This window comes from Aquila chrysaetos, chromosome Z, assembly GCF_900496995.4.
Source record: "Aquila chrysaetos chrysaetos chromosome Z, bAquChr1.4, whole genome shotgun sequence".
Lineage (NCBI taxonomy): Eukaryota > Metazoa > Chordata > Aves > Accipitriformes > Accipitridae > Aquila > Aquila chrysaetos.
In genome coordinates, this window is record NC_044030.1 from 23,372,628 (window position 1) to 23,398,273 (window position 25,646).

A 25,646-nucleotide genomic window follows, 5' to 3' on the forward strand; every position below is an offset into this window, starting at 1 on the left:
CCCCAAAAACCCCCACCCCAAACCCCTCAGACTGCCTTAGAAAATACAGCTTTATAACATTTGGTAGGTTAGCATACAAGGAAAGACCCTCAACCACCATTATTCAGGTGCCTTCAGCCAGTAATGCATGACAATGGATGAAAATTCAGACTGTACTTGCCTGTTTCAAAGTTATCTTGAAGTCTTCTTGGATGAAGCCTTTTTTCACATTTCTGTTTAAGAGAATGACCATACATTACCCAATTCATAAAAAAATGGCTTCTATTTCTTAGGGGCATAGCTTAAGCATCAGCTAAAAGGCATGCTGGTTGTATTTGCTTTGACACACCTCCTGATGTGTGAATTATTTTACTTGTAATTCAGCATGAATTCTGTCATGTTATTTTATTTAGTAAGCATGCTTCAAGTCCAGAAGTCTTTCAGAAGCATGCAACCTTTTAACAGTCAACAAATAATTTTTAAAATGCGGGCTTTTAGGGAAAAATTTTGAGTACTTTCTAAATGTTTTAAGCTGGAAAGGTCTTGCATATGATGGTGTGGAATCAAAGTTGCACATGCATAAGCCCGTTCTTCAATCGGCTTGTCCCAAAAGGCAAGGGGAATGTATTTGCAAACACACTGCTACTGCCAATTAAATTAAAATGCATTAGAGACACAAACTTAGAACTCTCCAGGGAAGAGTTAAGTTTTAGCCCCAGGTATGCTGCTGTAAGTATAAATACAGAGAAAAGTATGGCCCTTTGCACTCTGTGAGAATTAAGAGTTCCCTGGCCTCCAAATTGTATTAGAAAATTATCACTGGGACATGAAATATTTAAACCTCAAAAGACTGACAATCATGAAAATGCAAATGAAATACCACAGAAGTATTTCACAAAGTCTGTAAAAAGCCTACAAAGTAACTGTGGAGTATTAACAGTTCTACTTGTTTCCATCAAGATCCTACAGATTCCCATTACAGTTTTTTCTATACAGTCAAATTTCTGGGCAGTCAATTCTTCGACTTTTCATTTTTCTACTCTCAGACCCAAATGCAACTAACCATTTCTTGCTATACTGAGGATTTTACAGGAGTAAATGGTTCTGCACTTTCACATGAAAAACAGAGAGAAGGTAATAACCACAAGCCAGAATGGGAAACATCTAGCTTAGAGGCAGTAAACGAGAAAAACTGAAGCCTGGACAAGCCAGCTGAGCTGCATGGAGAACTGGGGTCACTGCTGCACAAGAGCCAATAAAGTAGAATTGGAGAGCTGTAAAGAATGGGGGAGGTGGGGAGGTGAGGAATCAAAAAGACATTATATTAAAAAGAGAGGTATCTCAGTGAGCTTTCTCCCAGCCAGCAGAACGGTGGGGACAAAGACAATCAGTTACTGCAAGGAAAAGGTAACAAACCAAGAATATCATACTGGAATTTACAGACTGCTGCAGTTCTGCTGTATGATTAAAAAACCATATGAGATTCTGGTGTTCAAGTCAAGTCTGCATCTCAGTATTTTCACTAGAGAGAAGGGAAATAATAAGCGTATGCATTACCACTTTGTATCTAATTGCTGCGTAACAGAACTCCATGCTTACAATAATATATCATACATGAATAAGACATATACTACACTGACTTATTATTATTATGACACACTACAGTAGGCTATTACCTGACAGGTACGTGGAAAGCTCCAGGATTGTCTACTGAAACAGCTGACATTTTCAACTGCTAAAATAAGATTTCCTTCCAAAATGCAAACTTTGAAGTTTAGTATGCTTGTCTATAGATGTATATGCATACAAGGTAAGAAATGTCATATTTCTACAAATACATACCAAATATTCTGATCAAATATACTTTTGTTAGATATGCACTCTACTTTTGTTTCAGCAGGACATTGGCCTGGACATTTGTTAAGCATTACTGGAACCTGTTAATCACTGCATGTTTCTTACCAAGGTATAGTTTTGCTTAACTGGTTGATTGTGGACTCCATTTGTTCGCTTCTTTTGGCTAAAAGTGTCTTGATACTGCTTTCTGCCATTGCTCCTCAAGGTCTGACCCTGCCATAAAGTCCAAAATGTAGTAAAGACAAGAATTGAAATGGCAGCATTGAACATCATTGCACTGGCACTTCCTACTTATTAAAGTAACCTCCAAATAACCTCAAAACATGTGAACAGTATCTTCTGTAGACAAACTGAAGCACACTGAAATTAACCAAACATATTCTCAAGTTACAAAGAGTCATCAGTTGTTACTCAGTCTCTCTTGCGCCATCACAGACACTGTATCACAAAATAAATTCAGTTCAGTGAGTTCCCATACACTGATGCATATATATTAATGGTACCCAAAATATTTCAAAATGGTACACGGAGGACACCAAAATGGTGAGTAGTAATTACTATCTATACCTGAAACAACACAACTACCACCTGATACCCACCACCTCTAATGCCAGATAAATCTGAAAATCCCCAAGATTTTTTTTTCCCCACATTTTTGTTTTTGCATGCTGTGGTGATAAAATCCAATATTTTCATTCCAGAGGGGAACGCTTATGAACAAAGACGTATGTTAAATAGCTGTCCTGGGTTCAGCTGGGATAGAGTTCATTTTTTACAGGAACCTGGGAGGTGGCGGGGGGGGGGCATAACCGGAGCAGCTGACCTGAACTAGCCAAGGGGCTATTCCATACCATGTGACATCATGCCCAGTATATAAATGGAGAGCGGGCCGGGGGGTGCTCTTGACTTTCGGTGGGGGAAGTGGTGGAGTGTCGGGTCCCGGGTGGTGAGCAGTTGCACTGTGCATCACTCTTTTTTGTATACTCTTTCATTAGTACCGTTGTTGTTGTTGTAACCTTTTTTTTGTGTTGTCCCAGGAAACTGCCCTTATCTCAACCCTCAAGGTTCCAGGTTTTTTTTCAACTCTTCCCTCCTCTTTCTCCTCCCTATCCCACCGGAGGGGGGCGGGAGGAGTGAGCCAGCAGCTGCGTGGTCCTTTGTTACCGGCTGGGCTGAAACCACGACAGTCCTTTTTGGCGCCCAACGTGGGGCAAGGAAGGGTTGAGATAACGACAGATCTGGCCAGAGTGTGTTGAAACAAATTTGTCATACGCATTTCTTATATTAGATAAATAGATGTTAGTCACAATGTTGGTTCATTTGTTTACATGGTGGCGTTTTGTAAGTTCTTATATGCTCTAAGTATTGCCTGTAGTTACGTTTCTCACCTCTGGGAGAGTGATTGGCATTATCATTTTGCTGTACTGGGCAATGTCGACTTGTGAAATGATTACATCACTGGTCATGAGGTTAGGCTGGTATCTGTATGAGGCAGTGATATCATTTCCATACTTCGGGCACCTTCTATCGGATTTTATTGGTAATTACACCCAATCCATGGGGAAGTTAGGGGGGGATACTTCCCCCCTGTCCGTTCACTTCCTTTCTCTCCTTCTGACTAATTACAACAGCTTTTGAGAATTTTGAATATCCTTGGGATGCGCAAGCCAGTGTGCTGTTAGTGCTATGCCTCCTGAATATGTTTCAGGTCTTGTTTAGGGCTACAAAAAGGCTCTTTAAGAGTACCACCCAGAGATCTGCCCCAAAGCTGGATATTCATGGGAGGCACAGCATGTGGGAGGATATGGGCAGGTATCTAGAGAACTTCTCACCTCCAGTGGCTTGGAAGTTCACTCCCGAACAACTACAGAACCCTCATGAAGTGGTAGAATATTTGAAAGAAAAATGCTGTGGCTATTCCAAAGACATACAACTCGCTGCACTGTGCTGGGCCCTGGCCAGTATCTACCAAACACTGCTTGATACTAGGCAGCACCCTCAGAAAAGATGGAAAACAGGGCAACAGGCACCATGGCTACCCCAACCCTGGCAACAGGCACCGTGGCTACCCCAACCCGGTGACAGATACTGCAGCTAAACCAGAGAACCAACCTGTGCCAGTATCAGTCGCCCCTGTACAGAAAAAGAAACACACAAAGAAATCAGTTCGCTTAGTGACAGATGAAGATGAACCAGGGTCATCACGAGAACAGGAGGAAGAGGCAGAACCTGAAATAATTACCCGATCTCTATCCCTGAGTGAGTTGCGTGACATGCGAAAAGATTTTAGCCACCACCCAGGTGAGCACATTGTTACCTGGCTGCTCCGATGCTGGGATAATGGGGCTAGTAGCGTGGAATTAGAGGGTAAGGAAGCCAAGCAGGTGGGATCTCTGTCTAGGGAAGGGGGCATCGACAAGGTGACTGGGAGAAAAACACAAGTCCTCAGCCTCTGGAAGCGACTTCTGTTAGGTGTAAAGGAAAGATACCCCTTCAAGGATGAAGTTACATGTCACCAAGGCAAGTGGACCACCATGGAGAGAGGTATCCAGTACCTGAGGGAATTAGCCGTGCTGGAGGTGATTTATAATGATCCAGAAAATGTGCAGTCACCCACAGACCCAGATGAAGTCCAATGTACACAGCCGATGTGGTGGAAGTTTCTACAAAGTGCACCACGAACCTATGCCAACTCATTGGCAGCAATGTCCTGGAAAGAAGGCTATGGACAAACGGTGGATGAATTGGCTGTCCAACTCCGGCAATACGAAGGAAGTCTCTCTTCCTCCCTACGGGCCTGTGTCTAGGCTGTAGAGGAATTGTCCCGAGAGTTCCAGCAATTCAAAGTGGATATGTCCTCCTCCCCACCTGTACAGGCCCGCATCGCAGCTATTGGGAGTAAGCATTCCTCTGCCCAAGAGAGAGGAGAGAGAAAGTACACACGACGGGCTAACCTGTGGTTTTACCTGCGTGACCATGGAGAGGACATGAGGAAGTGGGATGGAAAACCTACCTCAGTCCTGGATGCACGGGTATGGGAGTTGCAAGAAAAAGCAACCAGAAAAGAGGATCCTTCTTGGAAAACTGCTGCTCCAGTTTCCCGTAAGCAGTCCCCCAGATGCAGTAGATGGGCTGATCTCATTTCTGATCCTCTTGAAGGCACTTCAGATTCATGTGTGCGAAAAGTGAGTAACGGATACTCTAACCAGGATTAGAGGGGCCCTGCCTCCAGCCAGGTGGAGGAGAGGGACAACCGAGTCTACTGGACAGTGTGGATTCGATGGCCTGGCACATCAGACCCACAGGAATATAAGGCTCTAGTAGACACTGGTGCACAATGCACCCTAATGCCATCAAGTTATAAAGGGGCAGAACCCATCTGTATCTCTGGTGTGACAGGGGGATCCCAAGAGCTAACCGTATTGGAAGCTGAAATGAGTCTAACCGGGAATGACTGGCATAAACACCCCATTGCAACTGGCCCAGAGGCCCCGTGCATCCTTGGTATAGATTATCTCAGGAGGGGGTATTTCAAGGACCCAAAAGGGTACCGCGGGGCCTTTGGTATAGCTGCCTTGGAGACGGAGGAGATTGAACAGCTGTCTACCCTGCCTGGTCTCTCTCAAGACCCTTCGGTTGTGGGGTTGCTGAAGGCTGAAGAACAACAGGTGCCAACTGCTACCACGACGGTGCACCAGCGGCAATATCGCACCAACCGAGACTCCCTGATCCCCATCCATAAGCTGATTTGCCAATTGGAGAGCCAAGGAGTGATCAGCAAGACTCACTCACCCTTTAATAGTCCCATATGGCCCATGCGGAAGTCTAATGGGGAGTGGAGACTAACAGTAGATTATTGTGGGCTGAATGAAGTCACGCCACCGCTGACCGCTGCTGTGCCAGATATGTTAGAGCTTCAATATGAACTGGAATCAAAGGCAGCTAAGTGGTATGCCACAATTGACACTGCTAATGCATTTTTCTCCATTCCTTTGGCAGCAGAGTGCAGGCCACAGTTTGCCTTTACTTGGAGGGGCGTCCAGTACACCTGGAATCAACTGCCCCACGGGTGGAAACACAGCCCCACTATTTGCCATGGACTGATCCAGGCTGCACTGGCAAAAGGTGAAGCTCCAGAGCACCTGCAATACATTGATGACATCATCGTATGGGGCAACACGGCAGAAGAAGTTTTTGAGGAAGGGAAGAAACTAATCCAAATCCTTTTGAAGGCTGGTTTTGCCATAAAAGAAAGTAAGGTCAACGGACCTGCACAGGAGATCCAGTTCTTAGGAGTAAAATGGCAAGACGGGCATTGTCAGATCCCTATGGATGTGATCAACAAAATAGCAGCTATGTCCCCACCGACTAATAAAAAGGAAACACAAGCTTTCTTAGGTGTTGTGGGCTTTTGGAGAATGCATATTCCAAATTACAGTCAAATTGTAAGTCCTCTCCACCAAGTTACCTGGAAGAAGAACGATTTTAAATGGGGGTCTGAGCAACTACAAGCCTTTGAACAAATTAAGCGGGAGATTGTTCATGCAGTAGCTCTTGGGCCAGTCCGGGCAGGACAAGATGTTAAAAATGTGCTCTACACTGCAGCTGGGGAGAATGGCCCTACCTGGAGCCTCTGGCAGAAAGCACCTGGGGAGACCCGAGGCCGACCCCTGGGGTTTTGGAGTCGGGGATACAGAGGATCTGAGGCTCGCTATACCCCAACTGAAAAAGAGATATTGGCAGCATATGAAGGAGTTTGAGCCACCTCAGAAGTGGTTGGTACTGAAACACAGCTCCTCTTAGCACCCCGACTGCCAGTGCTAGGCTGGATGTTCAAAAGGAAAGTCTCCTCTACACATCATGCAACTGATGCCACATGGAGTAAGTGGGCCGCACTGATCACACAACGGGGTCGCATAGGAAACCCCAGTCGCCCAGGAATTGTGGAAGTGATCATGGACTGGCCAGAAGGCAAAGATTTTGGAATGTCGTCAGAGGAGGAGGTGACATGGGCTGAAGAGGCCCCGCTGTATAATAAACTGCCAGAAAATGAGAGGCAATATGCTCTGTTCACTGATGGGTCCTGTCGCATTGTGGGAAAACACTGGAGGTGGAAGGCTGCTGCATGGAGTCCTACACGACTAGTCGCAGAAACTGCTGAAGGAGAAGGTGAATCGAGTCAGTTTGCAGAGGTGAAAGCCATCCAGCTAGCGTTAGACATTGCTGAAAGAGAGAAGTGGCCAGTGCTCTCTCTCTATACTGACTCATGGATGCTGGCAAATGCCCTATGGGGGTGGCTACAGCAATGGAAGAAGAGCAACTGGCAGCGCAGAGGTAAACCCATCTGGGCTGCCGCACTGTGGCAAGATATTGCTGTTCGGATAGAGAAGCTAGTGGTAAAAGTACGCCACGTAGATGCTCATGTACCCAAGAGTCGGGCCACTGAAGAACATCAAAACAACCAGCAGGCAGATCAGGCCGCCAAGATTGAAGTGTCTCAGGTGGACCTGGACTGGCAACGTAGGGGTGAGCTATTTATGGCTGAGTGGGCCCATGATACCTCGGGCCATCAGGGAAGAGATGCAACATATAGATGGGCTCGTGATCGAGGGGTGGACTTAACCATGGACACTATCGCACAGGTTATCCATGAATGTGAAACACGTGCTGCAATTAAGCAAGCCAAGCGGCTGAAACCCCTGTCGTACGAAGGGCGATGGCTGAAATATAAACAGTGGGAGGCCTGGCAGATTGACTATATCACACTCCCACGAACCCGCCAAGGCAAGTGCCATGTGCTTACAATGGTGGAAGCAACCACTGGATGGCTGGAAACATATCCTGTGTCCCACGCCACTGCCCAGAACACTATCCTGGGCCTTGAAGAGAAAGTTTTATGGCAACACGGCACCCCAGAAAGAATCGAGTCGGACAACGGGACTCACTTCCGAAACAACCTCATAGACACCTGGGCCAAAGAACATGGCACTGAGTGGGTATATCACATCCCTTATCACGCACCAGCCTCTGGAAAAATCGAACGATACAATGGACTGCTGAAAACTACATTGAGAGCAATGGGGGGTGGAACTTTCAAACATTGGGATACAGATTTAACAAAAGTCACCTGGTTAGTTAATACTAGAGGATCCACCAATCGGGCGGGCCCCGCCCAACCAAGACTTCCACATACTGTAGAAGGGGATAAAGTTCCTGTAGTGCACATGAGGAGTATGTTAGGAAAGACAGTCTGGGTTAGTCCTCCCTCACGCAGAGACAAACCCATCCAAGGGGTTGTTTTTGCTCAGGGACCTGGGTACACCTGGTGGGTGATGCAGAAGGATGGGGAAGTTTGATGTGTACCTCAGGGAGATTTGATTTTGGGAGAGAATAGCCAGTGAACTAGGCTGTGTGATATTTAGCTGCTAAATAACCTGCCAATGTATGTCATTGTATCTATAGTGTCTATATGCCATATCAAGGGTATTACTGTAAGAATTACCCAAATGACTGAAGGATGGACTTTTGAAACTGAGCCAAGTACAACAGTGATAGAACTTGAACTGGCACCCAGCAATTTCCTCAAGATCAACATCTTTGACCTGCAGACCAAGGGTGTGGGTTGCACCAAATGTACCAACCACAAGTTCCAGAGGCAGCATACAACAACCCAGCACCACACACCATCTCTCTTATCCTGAAGAAGTGTTACAACAGATGGAGCCCCAAAGTCATGGACTAAATAAAATTGATGGACACATTGGAGGGATAGCCCATTGACTAAGGGAATACTATTGGGGGGGGGGGGGGGGCGGGGGGGGTGTGGGGGGGGCATCCATATACATAGATATATATATAAGACAAGGAAAGTGGTAGTGGTTGATTGGAAAATGTAAGATCTGGGCATGATGTAGATGGTATAGAATAAGGGGTGGATAATATCCTGGGTTCAGCTGGGATAGAGTTAATTTTTTACAGGAACCTGGGAGGTGGGGGCGGGGGGCCATAACTGGGGCAGCTGACCTGAACTAGCCAAGGAGCTATTCCATACCATGTGACATCATGCCCAGTATATAAATGGGGAGCAGGCCGGGGGGGTGCTCTTGACTTTCGGTGGGGGAAGTGGCGGAGTGTCGGGTCCCGGGTGGTGAGCAGTTGCACTGTGCATCACTCTTTTTGTATACTCTTTCATTAGTACTGTTGTTGTTGTTGTAACCTTTTTTTTGTGTTGTCCCAGTAAACTGCCCTTATCTCAACCCTCGAGGTTCCAGGTTTTTTTAACTCTTCCCTCCTCCATCTCCTCCCTATCCCACCAGAGGGGGGTGGGAGGAGTGAGCGAGTGGCTGCGTGGTCCTTTGTTACCGGCTGGGCTGAAACCATGACAATAGCTTAGATGCATATGTTTGCCTAAGAAACAACATACCTTTATTTTCAAAACTTCAGACATCTCAGGATGATTATATGGCTTCTGTGGCTGTTTTGGCTTCACCCACTGCTCTCCTGAAAAGCCATCTGTAAACACGTGATGACTACAGCGAAGTTTGGATCTAGTACAGGAAAACAAACGTTTTACAACACAACTTCAAACCTATTGATAGCAGAAGAGAAATACGAAAGAATTTTCTGCTTTTTGAGAAAAACCTGGAAGACAAGCTTAAGTAACCTAGTGTGGAAATTAATAATGCTTACTGCATTCACCAGCTTTGTTTTGCCTGCTGGTAGGAAACCTATGCTCTGCATAGACCACAAGCTAGGTCCACATTAGCATTTGTCCTGTTGTTCTCAGTGTTGGTGCTGACCTGACTCGAATTACTGGAGCATGTTCTTCTCTTTGGGACTACAGGTTTTAAAGTTTGCTCTACCGCTTTTAGCTCAGCTGAATCAAAAGCCAGCAGCACTTGTTCCCCTATTAACCCCCACAGGTTTTATCTAGCTATCTACTTCTGATAGTACCTTACAGTCCTACTTTAGAGAGTCCTGTTTTTCCTCTATGGAAGTGCCAAAAGCATTGAACTTGAAGCATTGAAAGTTACCTACTTGTTTTAGCTTCTGTTTTTTGGATTCCCATAGACAGGACTCAAGAAATTATCTCAGTTCTGACATGTCAGAATTTACCAAAAAAAGCGTATCATGACACTAATTAACTTCTCATCCTATTTACAGTCCTATGAGATATGGACACAACTTTATTTTTTTATTAACCCATTCTATTACTGGAACACAAATACTCAGAGCAAGAGAAAGGACAAACAGCTTTGTATGACCAATGTTTTATAGAAAGGATATAGAGGTGTTAAACTGACCTGCTTCTTACCTAGCTTTTTCCCAGTTGGGCTTAGAGGGTGTGTTCAATGCAGATGAAAATCCATTGTCGCTATCTGAGGAATCTCCACTCTTTCGGGAAATCCATTCCCTCAATGGCCTGCGAGCAAGAAGTGCAACAAGATCTACTTACTAAAACAAATCTAAAGGAATTAAACATGTCTGAAAGGCACTGGCCTAGCATTTGCCTCATCTCAGACATACCTGATGAAGGGAATTGCCATAAAAAATTTGTTAGGTGCCAAACCCAGCTTAGACTTCGGGGTCATGTCATTTCTGTGGCAAGGTAATTTGTTGATGGAAAACCACTCAATATTCTAGAAAAACAAGAAATAAAATCAAAACACGCACTACTGTAGCCTTACAGAATGTTACAGATGTGTTTCAACCACAATTATTTCCCTCAATTAAAAGAATTACAATGGAAGACTTTAATTAACAGACCACAACAGGGTTTTTCACAAAAGGTTAATTAACAATGGGGTCATTCTTCTGACTGCAGCTGCAGAGTAAGAGATGGCACAGAACATACTCATTGCAAGATACGGCACCTAAAATATGAAAGGTATTATCCAGCAACTAAATTGTGAATAAGGGTTTCAAAAACCAAATTAAGGCACTGCACACTGAGTGCCATAAATAAAGGTAGAGGCTTTAACTAACTTTCAGAGTGACTCTATTCTTGCTATTTTTATTTAATATGCCATCAAAACTAGACCACCAATACTAGTTCAAAAATTATCAGAAAGAAGTGGATTTAGTTTGCAGAGCAGCTTTCAGTTTTTGTTATAAAACAACCCAAGGGTAAAGGATAGAACATGTGTTATAATTTATATATTATAGTTTTAATTGTTAAAGCTGTATACTTTGCAGAATGAGGAACAAAATCAGGAATTCTGAACATACACACATAGAAGAATCCACATGAGCTTTTCTATTGCAGAACCTAGCCCCAAAGCCCCAAGTCCAGATAAGATGCATATTATGGAAAGAAGTTACAAACTGAACAGGTTTTCAGTATAGTTCTACAGGGAACACAGAAACAGCATGCCTAGTTGTATTAGATCAGATGAAGACTGTGTTTCAGCAGGGACACAGAAATCTGTCATTGTAAGAACTCTTCATCACCCCCATGCAGATGGTCACCATTAAACAAAGGGCGGTATTTACTGTACATTTTAAAAAACCCTCAAAGTTCATAATCTTTTACTTAATATTTTGAAAAACAGGTCTCTCATGCAAGAAATTAAGAGACTCCTGTCTAGTCAACTCGAAGTACCTTTTCCTATTTAGAAAACCAGATGCCCTGTCCAGTAGCACCATCTACATGAAAAATATGGGGATAGCTGTTTCAAACTGAATTGCAATACAAGATACATATTTAAACTTCAAAGATTATGGATATCAGGAACAAAGTTTCCAACAGTCTACTACCTGAGTCTTTGCTTCTCCCTTTCACAATACCTTTTAAAAGCCTAATGGTACACAAACCATCCAAAACAGTTCCCATTGTGTCCCGTTCCCAACCTCCTCCTCAAAATACACTATTCTCTAAGTCTGGATGGTATCAGCCAGGAAAGAGAGAACACAATCCTTAGTTTCCCCTTCTGATATCTAGGCTTTTGTATATCACCAATTAATAATTACATCTTCAGAAGAATATATAGTTATATAGGCGGTTACAACTAGGAATAACATGAAATGATTTAACACATACACCACCTAAGAGAAAAGAAGGGGAGAATTATAGTTTGACAGTATGCTCTAATGTTGTTTTCATGATGAATGGAGACATCAGACAGATGGTCAAGAATCAGTCTGCAGAAGAGTTGCAAGAAGTTGACAAGACCCTACAGTGCAGAGATGCCATTTGTACCTAGTATTTGAGGTATTCATCATCCTTGGTAGTTTCATTATTTTACAGACCATTAGCTTTAAAAAAAACAAGCTCCACAACAAGGTTCCTATGGATTCAAACAACACATACCCGAATTTCCCTTCTAGTTTTGGGGTTGAATTTTGTGTTCTTGGGAACTCCTGGAATGATGTACAGCCGTGCTAATTGATCATTAATATGCAGCTCAATGTATTCTTCTTTGCAAATATACTCTTTTATGTCAAACCCAGTTTCTTCAAACACCTGAGAAGCATATAGATTAAATCAGTGTGTGTATTCAGATTTATCCTTTCAGAACCTATCATCACAAGGGAAGGAATGACTGTTTTTCAGATCTATCCATGAAAGCAGGCCACTACTGGGAAAGACAAGCCTTTACACATAGATATATGCTCAATAATAGAAAAAGTATCTAAGATCCTATGTGCTTTATATTTCTCTAAGACAGACCTGTAATAAAAGTTGAAACAACTCTATTACACCTTCATGTAGCAATTTAATATGGATGAGGAGTCTCTAGCTGCTCCTCCATGCTGCTGGATGCATGGAAATCTTATTCACAGCAAAAACTACTATTTGGGGAGCAAAGACATCTTCAAATTCTAGCAAGGTTTACTTGCATCTCATTTTTTCTTCTCTTTTAACAGTCCTTCTACTTCATGAACCTTCTACCCCCAATACGTATAATCATTTTTACATTAGTAACAAAACTCAGCAATAGGGTAGCAAAACTCTGATTACAAAATTAAAACTGCATATTCACACTGACAAAGAAATTTAAAACTGCATTGTCAGCTACTTTAAAGAAAAAACCAGGAGTGTTATACCTGCTGGAGATTACTAAAAAGACAATGATATTTTAAAAGAGCATTTTCTTTGCATATTTTATGGTCTTGCCGTGAAGGATCATAGAACCACAGAATGGTTTGGGTTGCAAGGGACCTTCAAAGATCATCTAGTCCAACCCCTCTGCCATGAGCAGGGACACCTTTCACTAGATCAGGTTACTCAAAGCCTTACATTGAAATATTTACTTGTGACAACATTCTCAAATATACAAGGTTTATCATATAAAAAGATTCACATCAAACACACCTAATAGCTTAAATCAGATCATGCCTCTAAGCTTGCTAAGTAAATACTCATTTTTAGAAACTTCCTAGTCCTCAAAGTCTCCACAGGAAATACAAGTACTCAGAAAACATGCAGGATTGATCCCACTGTCCAAAACATTTCTGCCCAGAGAGCGGAACATGCATGTGAACAATTAATCACTCATAGAACTGGATATTAACTCCAGGGCTATTAAGCCCCACTGCCAAAAATCCAAAGGCAGAAGTCCTTAGCTAAATTTTTTAAAGACCAGATTTAGGATTAAAAAGAGGGACAGGATCTTCAGTAAAACCTCCTCTACACCCCCATCTCCTGTGGGTACATATAATGAAAAACAGAATCAAATAACTGCATATAAAATAGTAATAGCAGGAAATACTCAAAGTATGTTATGCAAAATACCCATGTATATACTGGCATCAGCAAAATTTTTGAAAACCCAGAGGAAATTAAGCACAAATATGAAAAAAAAGAAGTCTTTAATTCAAAGCAAGTAACTGACCAGTTATTCTTCACATTAGCACATACAACTCCTCTTCTATCAAAATAAAAAGCAAGCCATCCTCCCATCTAACTACATTAAGAATAGCAGAGTTTAGGAGAAAAACCAACCACCCCCCCTGCCCAACCAACCAAAAAGAAAAACCCCACAAAAAACCCCACCACACAGTCTCAATTAAGAGAAGATACGTTTTTCTTCTATACTTATTCTTACTACTAACACTAATGTTTTCCCTTCCTAAATGATCTTTCCAGATGATTCAGGTGAATACATTGTAGAAACTCTTTTTACCAACAGAATCATCCATTCCGGTTTTGCCCTCATCGGCTTCTAAAATACTACTGAACCGTACAGGCACTGCCCAGTGAAGACCTCTTCAATTAGACCTTATACAAATGCAGTTTATGGTTTTAGACCTGTGCTGACTCCAGCAAAAGCAGTTAAAAGATTCATAGATTTATGCACAGATATTACAGACATCCTGATTCCAGCCACATGTAAGCATTGAAGAATTTGCCAGTTTACCCACAATGACAATTTACCTTGATGGAAAAGATCATAGCAACAGTTTTGTTCACTAGTGTAATCTAAATCAATTCTCCAAATAAAAAAAATTTAAAAAATAAAAGGAGATAAGTATTTCCCAGTATAACTGTGCCCACTTGAATGCTTTTGCTAGCATAACCTGAAGTAAAGAGGAAGTAATACTTCACATCATTCCTTCCTGAAGCAGTTAATGCCTAGTTTGTCCTGTCCACTCTGTTGTGGTCCACGTATTTTTATGGTCTCCTCTCCCTTCAGTCAGTTCTTTAGACCAACCCTAAAAGCACCTTACTAGTAAATGTCTAACTGAACAAGCTATTTATGGGGTAGGGGGAAAGAGACATGCATTGAATAATCAAGTTAACCTTACTAAGTCTCTGCTCATCCTTCCCAGCCCTTAAGTTCTGCATTGACAGCCCACTGCATCTGTAGCTCAGGCATTTCACTCTTTGGCAAGTCACTTATATAAATAATGTTCTACACTCAGAAATCAGTACCTGCTAATATGAAAGTGTATTTCATGTGTGTCCATCACATAATAGTGCAATGTCAAGATCTAGCACCTTATTTTGCTATTCCAAGTCCATATTAAATATGAGTGGTATGGAAAGCACCATCACAGAATCAGAAATATGGAATTTTTCATTCATGCATCTTTGATAGGTTTATTTAAAAAAAAAAAATCCATGGTTTCTCAGATACTGATTCAGCCCAACCGCAAAGAAAACTAACACATCTTACTACTTTCACTCATCTTAATTTTCCCTCTCAAAAATTCTGCATTTATTATGTTACATGAACATTGAATTTATACCAATAATATTCTTTTACAGGCTATTTTTAATATGTAGCTTCACTATATATCTAGGTCTCCATCAGCAACAAATCCCACAGATTTTAGTTTTCAGATTTTCCTTGCTATATACACTGCTCCTTGTTCCTGCATCACTAAAAAATACAAAAGTAGAGCTCTTCATAATTTTTACATAATATTCTACAACCTCCAACTCAACTCTTTAGCCTGTTTACATAGCCCAGTGTACGTAAGCTAAGTTCCCATTCTTCTACCTTTTTACAGTTACAGTGGCCCTTGAAATTAATATTCCAAAACCATAAAATACATAAGATTTCCCAAACCAAAAATAATACTTAGAAGTAAATTGATAGTTCAGCAGAGAACTTTAAAAATAGTACTTAACTTAGCAAGTTAGTGCAAAAAATTAAAAACATTGAACATTAAATTATATAATCACACCCTTATTATCACTCTGGAACTCAGCAAAGCACTAAAAGCTACAGCAGACAACTCCTGCAAGAATAGACTATTTATTTACATGATTTCAATAAAGAGATACCAAAGCAAAATGTCTTTTCATCTAATACATATATCCAGCTCTCACAAAAATTTCTTTAGCTTAAATTTAAAGGAATCAAATATAACTTACCTCTCTAGCAGCACAGTCATGAGGAGCCTCTTCTTTATTTACTTTCCCTTTTGGAAATCCCCAACCAGACTTTGCTAAATAGCCCTGAACCAAAAGAACCTGCAAAACACAAGGGAATGCAACTGTCAAACACCCACTATTGTAACCAATTTCTATTAATGTCTTCCTTTCACCTTCCCCTGCTTCTCCAAAAAGATACTTTAGCCTGGAGGAAGGAACCCATTAGGTTTTCTGTGTTCCAGCAAGAACTGCGAAATTTTTTATGGGATCATGCAACTTAGAATAAAAAACCAAAACTGAGTAGGAAAGCAAGTGGAAGTCTGTGTACTGTCTCCCATATTATATTTCTGTACATACTCAACAGTGTCAAGTAACTGCAAGGTCTTTGTGAATCTGAAGCACTTTTTTTTTTTCCTCCAGATGAAAAACGTAAACAACAACAGATTACTTATGCCAGCATTATGCCATCCTTACCTCTAGCCCTTCACAACTATTTCCATACTTACATTTTCAAGTGTCTCATCAAGAATAATTGCACCATAGGTTGGCACTCCCATTTTGTATTCTTTCCACTCATCTAAAACCTTTTGTACATCTTCACCTTGAGGCAGTAAAAAAGGACAGTGACTGAAGAGTACAGCAGCATGTTAAGGAAGATAAACTTAAGCATCCAGTTTCAAATCACACACAGACATACAAAAGATACCCACTTAACATTTACAATAACCACACTCCCTCCTCCTAAGTGCTTTCAAGACATATTCTCTTGGAAGTAAAAAATATTATGAATAATCCATTACCAAACTCTAAAGGTCAGAAAGCATCATATAATTTGGTAATTCTGATACAAGCCTATTTGGGAAAAAAAAAAAAAAAAAAAAAAAAAAAGACAGTGCAAGGCTGCTTGTTTCAAGGAAGGTCTCCCCTAATTCTAAAGAAAAAGTATTCGCATAACAGTTATTTTGAATATATGTTATTCTTAAACACATTTTTTTCACTTTGAAGTGAGACAGACAGACAAAAATACAGTTTCATCTCCTGCTTGAAGTGGAGATAAATTTTTCCCACAATCATTTGTTAGACTATAGTACAGAATCTGTACTTAAGTATTTACTATGCAAAACAGTTAGTTTTAATGACATCAAATTACAGAGATCTAAGTTCTAACACGCTTTACCAAAACGCACCATGCAGAGAAAACATGAACAACCTTTATAACTCTAAAACTTTGAAAGCAAATATGCAAGTCCTTAATAAAAGTATTAATATTATGTATTATATATAAAATTACACTACCAATAAAAAATATTCCCTAGCAGAGTACTTAAAAATACCACATTGCAGCAGACCTAATTTTTCTGGCAAATGTGAGCTGGAGAGGGACAGATGTAATGAACAAGTAACATCTATTGCATTGTATTTTTCCTGCACTGCCTACAATTACTAGAAGAATTCTGTTGGCCTGAAAATACATTTATAATTAAAAACATAGCCAAAATAAATAAAATATAACTGCATAATATCAAGCAAGAGAAAATTATCATATTCTTACACTTTATTGTTAAAATAGAAGCTGTAGCGTTTCAAGTTAATCTGTTATCAACTAACAGAGAAGTATGTTGTGTAGTGAAACCAGTATTATCATGACAGTTAGAAGCAATACTCTAATCCCACAACAAGAACATAGAGGAAAGGATTACAACTAAAACACTTGCTGGATGAAAGTCACAAGTTTTTCCCCCAGCAAGGACTAGATAGTGTACATTCCAGCAGCCCTTGTAAGCAATGAAAAAAAACAGAGGCCAACCATATGAATTCAGTAAAAATGCATCCTCTCCCTTACAAACAGAAGTGTTTCTAAGAGCAACTTTCAGTACTTCCAACAAATACATACCACAGGCCATGGGGGAACACATACCACCTTCAGCTACATTAACATTTATGTCACTATTTACTTGGAAAGGGATTAAATTAAGGACACAAAACACCATGAAGACCTATGCCGTAGTTTAACCCCAGCTGGCAACTAAGCCCAATGGAATGGGGGGAGAGAATTGGAAAGGTAAAAGTCAGAAAACTCGAGTGCTGAGATGAAGACAGTTTAGTTGGTAAAGCAAAAGCCACACACACAAGCAAGCAAGGCAAAACAAGGAATTCATTCAGCACTTCCCATCGGCAGGCAGGTGTTCAGCCATCTCCGGGAAAGCAGGGCTCCATCATGCGTAACAGTTACTTGGGAAGACAAACGCCATCACTCTGAACATCCTCCCCTTCCTTCTTCTTCCCCCAGCTTTATTTGCTGGGCATGACGCCATATGGTGTGGAAAATCCCTGTGGTCAGTTGGGGTCAGCTGTCCCGGCCGTGTCCCCTCCCAACTTCTTGTGCACCCCCAGCCTGCTCGCTGGTGGGGTGGGGTGAGAAGCAGAAAAGGCCTGGACTCTGTGTGAGCACTGCTCAGCAGTAACGAAAACAGCCCTGTGTTATCAACACTGTTCTCGGCACAAATCCAAAACATAGCCCCATACCAGCTACTATGAAGAAAATGAACTCTATACCAGCCAAAATGAGCACAAGCTCCAACAGCTCATCTTTGAAACCCACCTAGTCTGACAAAGCACAACCATGACGAAAAATCCTCAAAAATCAGAAACTACCCTTTTTCTGTAGTTCTTTAGCAGTGTGAGAAACATCTCTTTTGTGGATGCCACAAAACTGTGGAAGCAATGAACAGATAAAAATCACATACCTAGCAATACTAACTTTTAATTACCAACACATGAACTGACATTTTCCTGCTGCAAGTATGAAATTTCATTAACAATATTCAGTTTGCACTTTATCCACCGAGACAGAAAACAATCACAGTAATAAAAAGGATATCAGCTTTAGCAAAGTCTCTTATCCCACACTGAGGTAATCCTGGTGTGTTCTGCATGTAGAAATCCAAGTAAAACCAATGGGCAAGTTCAATCTGAAAACACACTCTGATTGCATTGTCTCTTTCTTCACTTGGAATGTGCAAAATAAATCGGCTGCCAGGAAAGAATTAAGAGTAAGGTTAGCCCAATCTATCAATTTATTTAAATCTAGCAACAAAAATGCATTGCAACAGTGAATTCCTGATAAATTAGCACAGACCAATTATCAGCAATCCTGATAAATTAGCACAGATCTTCCTGGTGGTCTGGACAGAAAAAGGTTTTCACATCAAAGTAAAATACAACCTTTAATGTCAAGAAGGAGAATGGATCATGATGTTCTTTCACAAAAGTCAATTCAATAAACTAATAAATTAACTGTCGTGAAAACAGGGAGGGCAAGGACATCCTACCTGAATGGCTGCATTACAAGAATGAAAGCATTTTTACATGCCCAGCAAAGAACACCTGCAAACTCTGGTAACAGGTATCAACACCTTTTTTTCTGGACACAAATTAAACACAGCTGTGTATTTCCACTTAAAACCACAGTGACCTATCAATTTATGTAGATTTTAAAATTCAATAGGATCCCATTAATTTTCACAGTCTGAAATAGAACATTGACAATTGGTTTATTTTTCAAGTCTCCTTTATGCTTTAGCTCAGATACTGGCACACAAATATACAGTCCCAGAGATGTATGTAAGTGTAAGCAGCACTGTGTGATAGCATATTTTACTTAAGCAGAAGAAGCTTTACTTATTTATTTATTTGTAAGATCAAGAACAATAGAATTTTCTTTTTAGAAATTTAAGGTCATCCACCCCATTGAACTTAAACCATTTGACAGAGATCTTTTACATTCTGCTCCTGAGTACCACGAGCTAAGTTCTAAAAGCACATAGTATCACTGCCAGAACCAGAAATACTTAAGACATCTTTACTTAAAATTTGACAAAGTATAAATTGTTGAGGGATGTCAGAAGTGGTTGCCTCTCCCAGCCACTCTGGCAAGGACTGTCTCTGGCCTGGCTGTTGGACCCCAGCCCCGGGGTCTCTGCTCAGGCGGACAGACATGGCTGCCGCTTTCCCTTTGGCAGGTTCAACCAGTAGCAGAGCCCAGCATATATTCCAGTGACACACACGCAGAACACTAACACAGTGGGGTCACACAGCCTGCCGCAGACAAGGTGCTGCCCTCAACAGCACCTACATGGAGGACTCACACAAAACTCAAGCAGAGCGCGCCAAGTCCCCTTCTCTTCTTCGGCTGGCAGAGGCAGAAGATCGCTAGTGCAGGCACACACTTGGCACTCTCCAGGTTCACAGGTACACACACATTCACAGCTCCCTCAAGTACCAGCACGGCTCCCTCTGTCCACCCAACACCCCTGCCCAGACCCCAGGCCCTCATACCCATCACACAGGTCCCTGCCACGCCGGCTGGCCCAGCCTGAAGTTTGCCAGTGAGTACACATGCACAACAGGTTTGAGGAAGATAAGACACTCGCCCCCCCACACCAGCCCAGCAGCTGGCACCAGGCACATGGGCTGCAACCCACGGTCCTGTTCCAGCCACCGGCGCTCTGCCCCTCACTCACACAGTTCCCCCGCAGCAGTTGGTTTTCAGGACACTCACCGTTTCCACACACACTCCCCACCGGCTGGAAGCCAAGACCCCCACCCACACGACTAGGTGGCATGAAGACATCCCCTCTCACTCCAGTAGCTGCGGCCCTGTCCACCCACACACACGGTGCTCATCAGTAGCTGGCACTTCATCCTTGCAGCACACATGTACGTGGGGTAGAGAGTCAGATTATGCAGAAAAAACATTAAGAAAAGATTTAATAAGAAGACGTAATAAGACAGGACAGACTGTGGCAATCCGGCGAAAGGCTCGGCCAGACAAGAGTACAGACCAGTCCAGTTTTACACACAACCAGTCCCTCTTATACCCCTTTCTGCCCACCCTCACTGTGTCCCTCGCTGCTCCCCTTGCCCTGCCGCACCCCTCCCAGCCCAGTGTGTGGGATCCCCCCTGGTTTACAGCCTTATCAGATGCAAAAGCCAGGCTGATCTTCCTGGAAGTGGTGCCTGTGGTTTCTTGATAGCCCATCAATTACTGTGCCTGGCTGGTTTGTTTCTTGTCATTGTCTCCACTTTTGTTTTCTTAGGTCTGTGTATTTTTGGTTCCCCTTTTTCCCTTAGTTTCCCAGGAGCAGGTCCCCGCTCAGATAAGTTTGCTGGAATGAACATTCCCACACACCCTCATCAATCAGCGGCCAGGTTTGGTTCTCATCACTGCCTCCCTCAGATTTGTGTCCCTGTACGTTTTGTTTACGGCTTCCTCCTTTTCTTACTATTCTGTTTTTGCACTGAAGAAGGTCCTTGACCAGATACCTTTAAAGAAGCACTCTCCCTTACATAAATAACCTTATTCACTTCAACAACGTTTTCCTACTTGCCAATTTTCAATTCACAATACCAACCCCCCAACTGCTCCTTTCTTTTTGAAGGCTCTATTACTGTGGAAAATAGATAGCTCTTACATATAAAGCTGCTGTAGATTAAAGGTAAAAAAAGTAGAAGTCCATTTTATTTTATAACTAGTTGATGATGGTTTCTTGCCCCAGCACTGCAGCTGCATGTAAATCTGAAGATACAATAAGTAGAAGTAATACCAAAGAGGAATAAGAACATGCCAGAGTTAGGCTTAGAGTAACAAGAGCAAAGCCAATTAGAACACTACTTATTAATCAAAAAGTTAACTCCTAAGTTACTTAAGAGTGACTGAAGTGCTAACAACACGCATCTCTAGGTTGTACTAGGTGCAGGTGCCCAGGCACTGGCAGCAGGGGGCTGCAGGATGGCCTCCGTTGAGAAGAGGCTGCGGCTGCCCATGCTGGACACAGCTGGCTCCAACAGACCCACTACAGGGTACAGCTGAAGCCAGCAGCCAAGACAGTGGCACCTCTAGGAAAGTGCATTTAAGAAAGGACAAAAATGCCAGACTGGCAGAGGAAGAGAGAAAAAGAGCATGAACCAGCAGTGCAAACACCAAGGTCAGAGAAGGAGGGGGAGGAGGTGCTCCCCGGCAGAGCAAATATCCACACTGCAGCCTGTGGAGGATCCCATGCGGGAGCAGATGGGTATGTCCCGAAGAAAATTCAGCCCACAGGACTGACCCACGCTGCAGCAGGGGCAAAGCACGAAGCGGAAGGAGAGACAGAGATGAAGCAGAAGGAACTCACCACAACCCCCACTCCCCATCCCCCTGCACTGCTCAGGGTGGAGGAGGTAGAAGAGTCAGGAATGAAGGGGTGAAGCTGAACCTGGGAAAAACAGGGATGTAGGGGAAGGTGGTGTTTAAATTTTTTTGTCTTTGTTTCTCTCTATCCAAATCTATTTTAACTGGCAAGAAACTAAATTGATTTTCCCCAAGTCAGGTCTGTTTTGCCCATGATGGTAACTGGTAAGCAACCTTCCTGTCTCATCCTGAGCCACAAGCTTTTCCATCCTATTTTCTCCCCCCATCCTCTTGAAGAGGGGGAGTGAGTAGCTGGGTGGGCTCTGCCTGCTGGCCAAGGTTAACCCCACCACAGTCCTGAAGTCAAAAGATGGGGTAACAGCACTTTCTTATAGGAGAAAGAGAACACCAAGAAGCCCCAAAACCCACCTTAAGACTCTGTATCTCCACTTATTTATTCAGTAAAGAACAACTCAGTAGCACAAGACAGCATGTCCAAAAAAATGACGTGGATACCTGTGACTTGTTATTTAACAGAATGGGTCAGAGCAGTCCTATTACTGAAGCTTAAACAAACAATAACTTGCCAGAACTAGAATAAATTGTACCCTGGCATTGTGTGATTCTAAAACAGCCTAGGAACTCAACAGATTTTTGAAGACATTATGTACCTGGCTTTAGCTTTCAACTTGTTTTCAGATGCTGGCAAGAAACATTTTACTCTCTGAATACAAATTCTAAGTGTAGAAGTCTCTCAATTTAGTTTACCAGCAGGGAAAAACTGTGACAACTTGGGAAAAAAAAAAAAAAACCACATTAAATGAAAGTGCATTAGACTAGTGTTTTTAATCTTATTTTTGTTATCCTTAGGAGAATGGTTTTGCAATAAAAGAATATAACAGTAATCACCACCACCATTATCACTTACACTCAATTCTCACACAGACCTCTACAGCTGAATATAAAAGCCTACTTATTATTTTACACTGTTGGAAAAAGCTGTAGGTTTTGTTTGGGTTTTGTGTTGTTGGGGGTTTGGGGTTTTTGTTGTTGTTGTTTTGGTTTTTTAAAGAGCTAGCTTATTCTGATTCTCTAATACAGGTTTCAGTGCTGTATAATTTCAGTATTAGATTCTGTAAAGTCAGCTATGAACATTTGACTCTGAACGTACCCATTACAGCAGGTAACTTTGTTGAGCTCCACAGGACAAACAAAGCCCAGGGCCTGAGATTCACCCAATGTACTTGACTTAATAAAGCCAACATGCAAGAGAATTTTTAGTAACGTGCATTAAAAATTCTACATCTAAGCTTAGCTATAACCTATATGAAAGTATTATGTATTCCACTGCTCACAGCATGGAAAAACACTAAGGTTAGTATCAGAGAGAACATCTACAAGTACATATTGAGCCTGCAGGGTTTGTTGTTGGTTTTTTTTTTCCTTCCACAGAAGAAATAGGTACACTAAGTTTCCTTTATCCAATTAGAACTTAATTTGATGCTGAATGCTGCAGTTGCTACTAAATAGCTGAACTTAACCCTCAGCAAAATACATGATCATACAAATACTGCAAGCAAAACTTTGCAGAAGTAACATCAAGCCACAAACCCAGCCTAAGAACATAATCCAGACCCTCCCAGAAGTTCACATATCTCAAAACTGAGTTGCAGAGAATAAAAATTTGGAGTCTTAAGCCAATTAACTACACAATCGAACAGTATTTGTCAACTTAAGATCAAAATTGATTACTACAAAAAAGAAATCCACTCATCCTGCACAGCACCTGTAAACTTGGAAGCTTTAACTCACAATTGCAAAACTAAAGTAGTTGACATGGTGAAGGTTACCCAGTAGTACTTCATGGTTTTTCAACCCATCAGGCTCAACAAAAACAAGCAAACAAACAAAAGAACCACCACACCCTCCCCTCGAGACATAGAAAATTAAGATACCAGCTAAGGCACCCTTGTGTGCCTTTGGACCTAGCAACAGCCATGAGAATTACCTGCAGGCATTAAAGCAGCTGTAGTTGCCCCAAACAGTGTAATTGTTATTTAAACTAATTGGCTGACTTAGTTGGAACAGCTACAGGTGATCTGAGGACCCAGAATGAGCCTCTTTGAAGTAGGCTCTGTGTGGAACCTCCCTGAGCCTCTGCCTAGACAGGAGCCCCTGTGAGGAATCTAAAGTGGTTCAGCTTAAAGTAAAATCCAAACACATTTTAGTTCAGCAATGCATTATGTTGATAGAATTAGCACCAGCTCACAGTGATCCTTCTGTCATAAGAAAATGTATCAAGCAGGTAAAATGGCAGATACAGTGAGAATTACTGATGAACCCATCTCCTGCGTACAGAAATTCTTAACAACTAAGAGTTTTCTGCAGAGAATCCAGGCCTTTGGCTTCAGGACAAAGGAGAATACTCCTGTCCAAAGATGAAATATAGAAGTCTGAGAGATATTCTAGCGCTCTCAAGAAACAAATAAAACCAATAGTTCTGTTTTGTGGACATATAAGCTTTAACTTATGTTTTGGTTTTCAAATACACACACACACACAAAAAAAGAACATAAAAATGTCATACATACTAGGCAAACTTGACTTGAAAGTAGATTTAATTGTTTAGCTTAGTAAGAGTGATGTGAATGCTCCTCATCTCCTAAAAATTCACTAACAGTTATTTAGATTTGCAGCTCACACTGCTACAGTTCATGCGAAATGATACTAGAGAATTTGTATGGGTCCTGTCACTTTCCAAACCTGTTATACTGAAATTATAATTATTTTAGTACTGAAGTTTTATTTGCTGACAGTATTAAAAAAAAAAGAAAAACAAAGTATAGGTTGTGCTAGAAAATATTTTGAATCTTCTCAAAAACTGAGTATGAAACATTGCTTGGCTCTTTCTACCAAAACTTCCACTAATACCATATGTAGATTGAAGAATGTGGGAAGCAACAGGTATTTTAATAACCCCTTTATAGCCAACCACCTGCAGCACAGCACCACTGGTCTTCCACTTATTTAACAGTTTATCTTCTCCCTTGAGCCAAGGCCTATCAGGCCCTGTCACTCCCCCAATGCACACCAGAGTCCTTTCTCTTTCCCACAGGAAAGCCTGACTCCTCCGCTCCTTTCAGTTCTTCTGTCCATGTCCAAGCAAGGCAACGTATTTGAAGCAGGGCTGATCTGTTAGCACTAATGAAAGTCAACAAGGTGAATCAGGAAAAGATGAAGAGCAAGACAGATGGTAACTACAACCCCCTGATCTACCATTGTAAGGCTTTTTTTTTTTTTTTTTAAATTAAAGCCACACAACTACATTCATAGACTTATAAAACAAAACACCATTTCAAAGGTAGACAACGACAGTGGCTCAGAGGAACACAGTAAGACAGTGGGACTGACCCTGTAACAACGTAAGATCCGAATACTCATGTGCCCTTCTATCAGTCACCCCACAGGAGTGACACTAACAGGCTATTTCAGTTTTGCAAGCATTGCGATTCCCCTCTGAATTTTCTGAAGAAGTTTTAAGCCCTGTTTCCTCTGTCAGCAGGGACCTAAAGGACAAGTCCCATCTCTCTGTAGGGAGCCCAAAGAAGACACGATGGAAACACAAACATGCTTTGGAGGCCAGACTTAGGGAATGGAAAATTTACTTGCGTATTGCAAACTCCGACTCTTGCATTAGATACACGACAAAACACTACAGAGCAAAGAGGTTCTAGCTTCCTGTGGTATTCGCACGTTTACGCATTTTCACTCATTTGAGCACAGCAATTCCAGTAAGTGGAATTCCTCTCTAGCAAC

General features: G+C 41.8%; 1 protein-coding gene across 2 annotated transcripts in view; it reads right to left on the reverse strand.

The window, feature by feature from the left end:
• Positions 1 to 25,646, reverse strand: part of DCP2 (decapping mRNA 2) — a 33,481-nt gene that overhangs the window by 6,339 nt on the left and 1,496 nt on the right. For both annotated transcript variants that reach the window (XM_030005854.2, XM_030005855.2), the window contains exons 2-10: positions 18,540 to 18,691; positions 16,165 to 16,292; positions 15,659 to 15,757; positions 12,146 to 12,298; positions 10,363 to 10,475; positions 10,151 to 10,258; positions 9,260 to 9,383; positions 1,942 to 2,049; positions 161 to 212 (exon numbers count right to left, since the gene is read on the reverse strand). In XM_030005854.2, the coding sequence (XP_029861714.1) occupies positions 161 to 212; positions 1,942 to 2,049; positions 9,260 to 9,383; positions 10,151 to 10,258; positions 10,363 to 10,475; positions 12,146 to 12,298; positions 15,659 to 15,757; positions 16,165 to 16,292; positions 18,540 to 18,691 (1,037 nt within the window). The remainder of the gene's footprint in view (positions 1 to 160; positions 213 to 1,941; positions 2,050 to 9,259; positions 9,384 to 10,150; positions 10,259 to 10,362; positions 10,476 to 12,145; positions 12,299 to 15,658; positions 15,758 to 16,164; positions 16,293 to 18,539; positions 18,692 to 25,646) is intronic.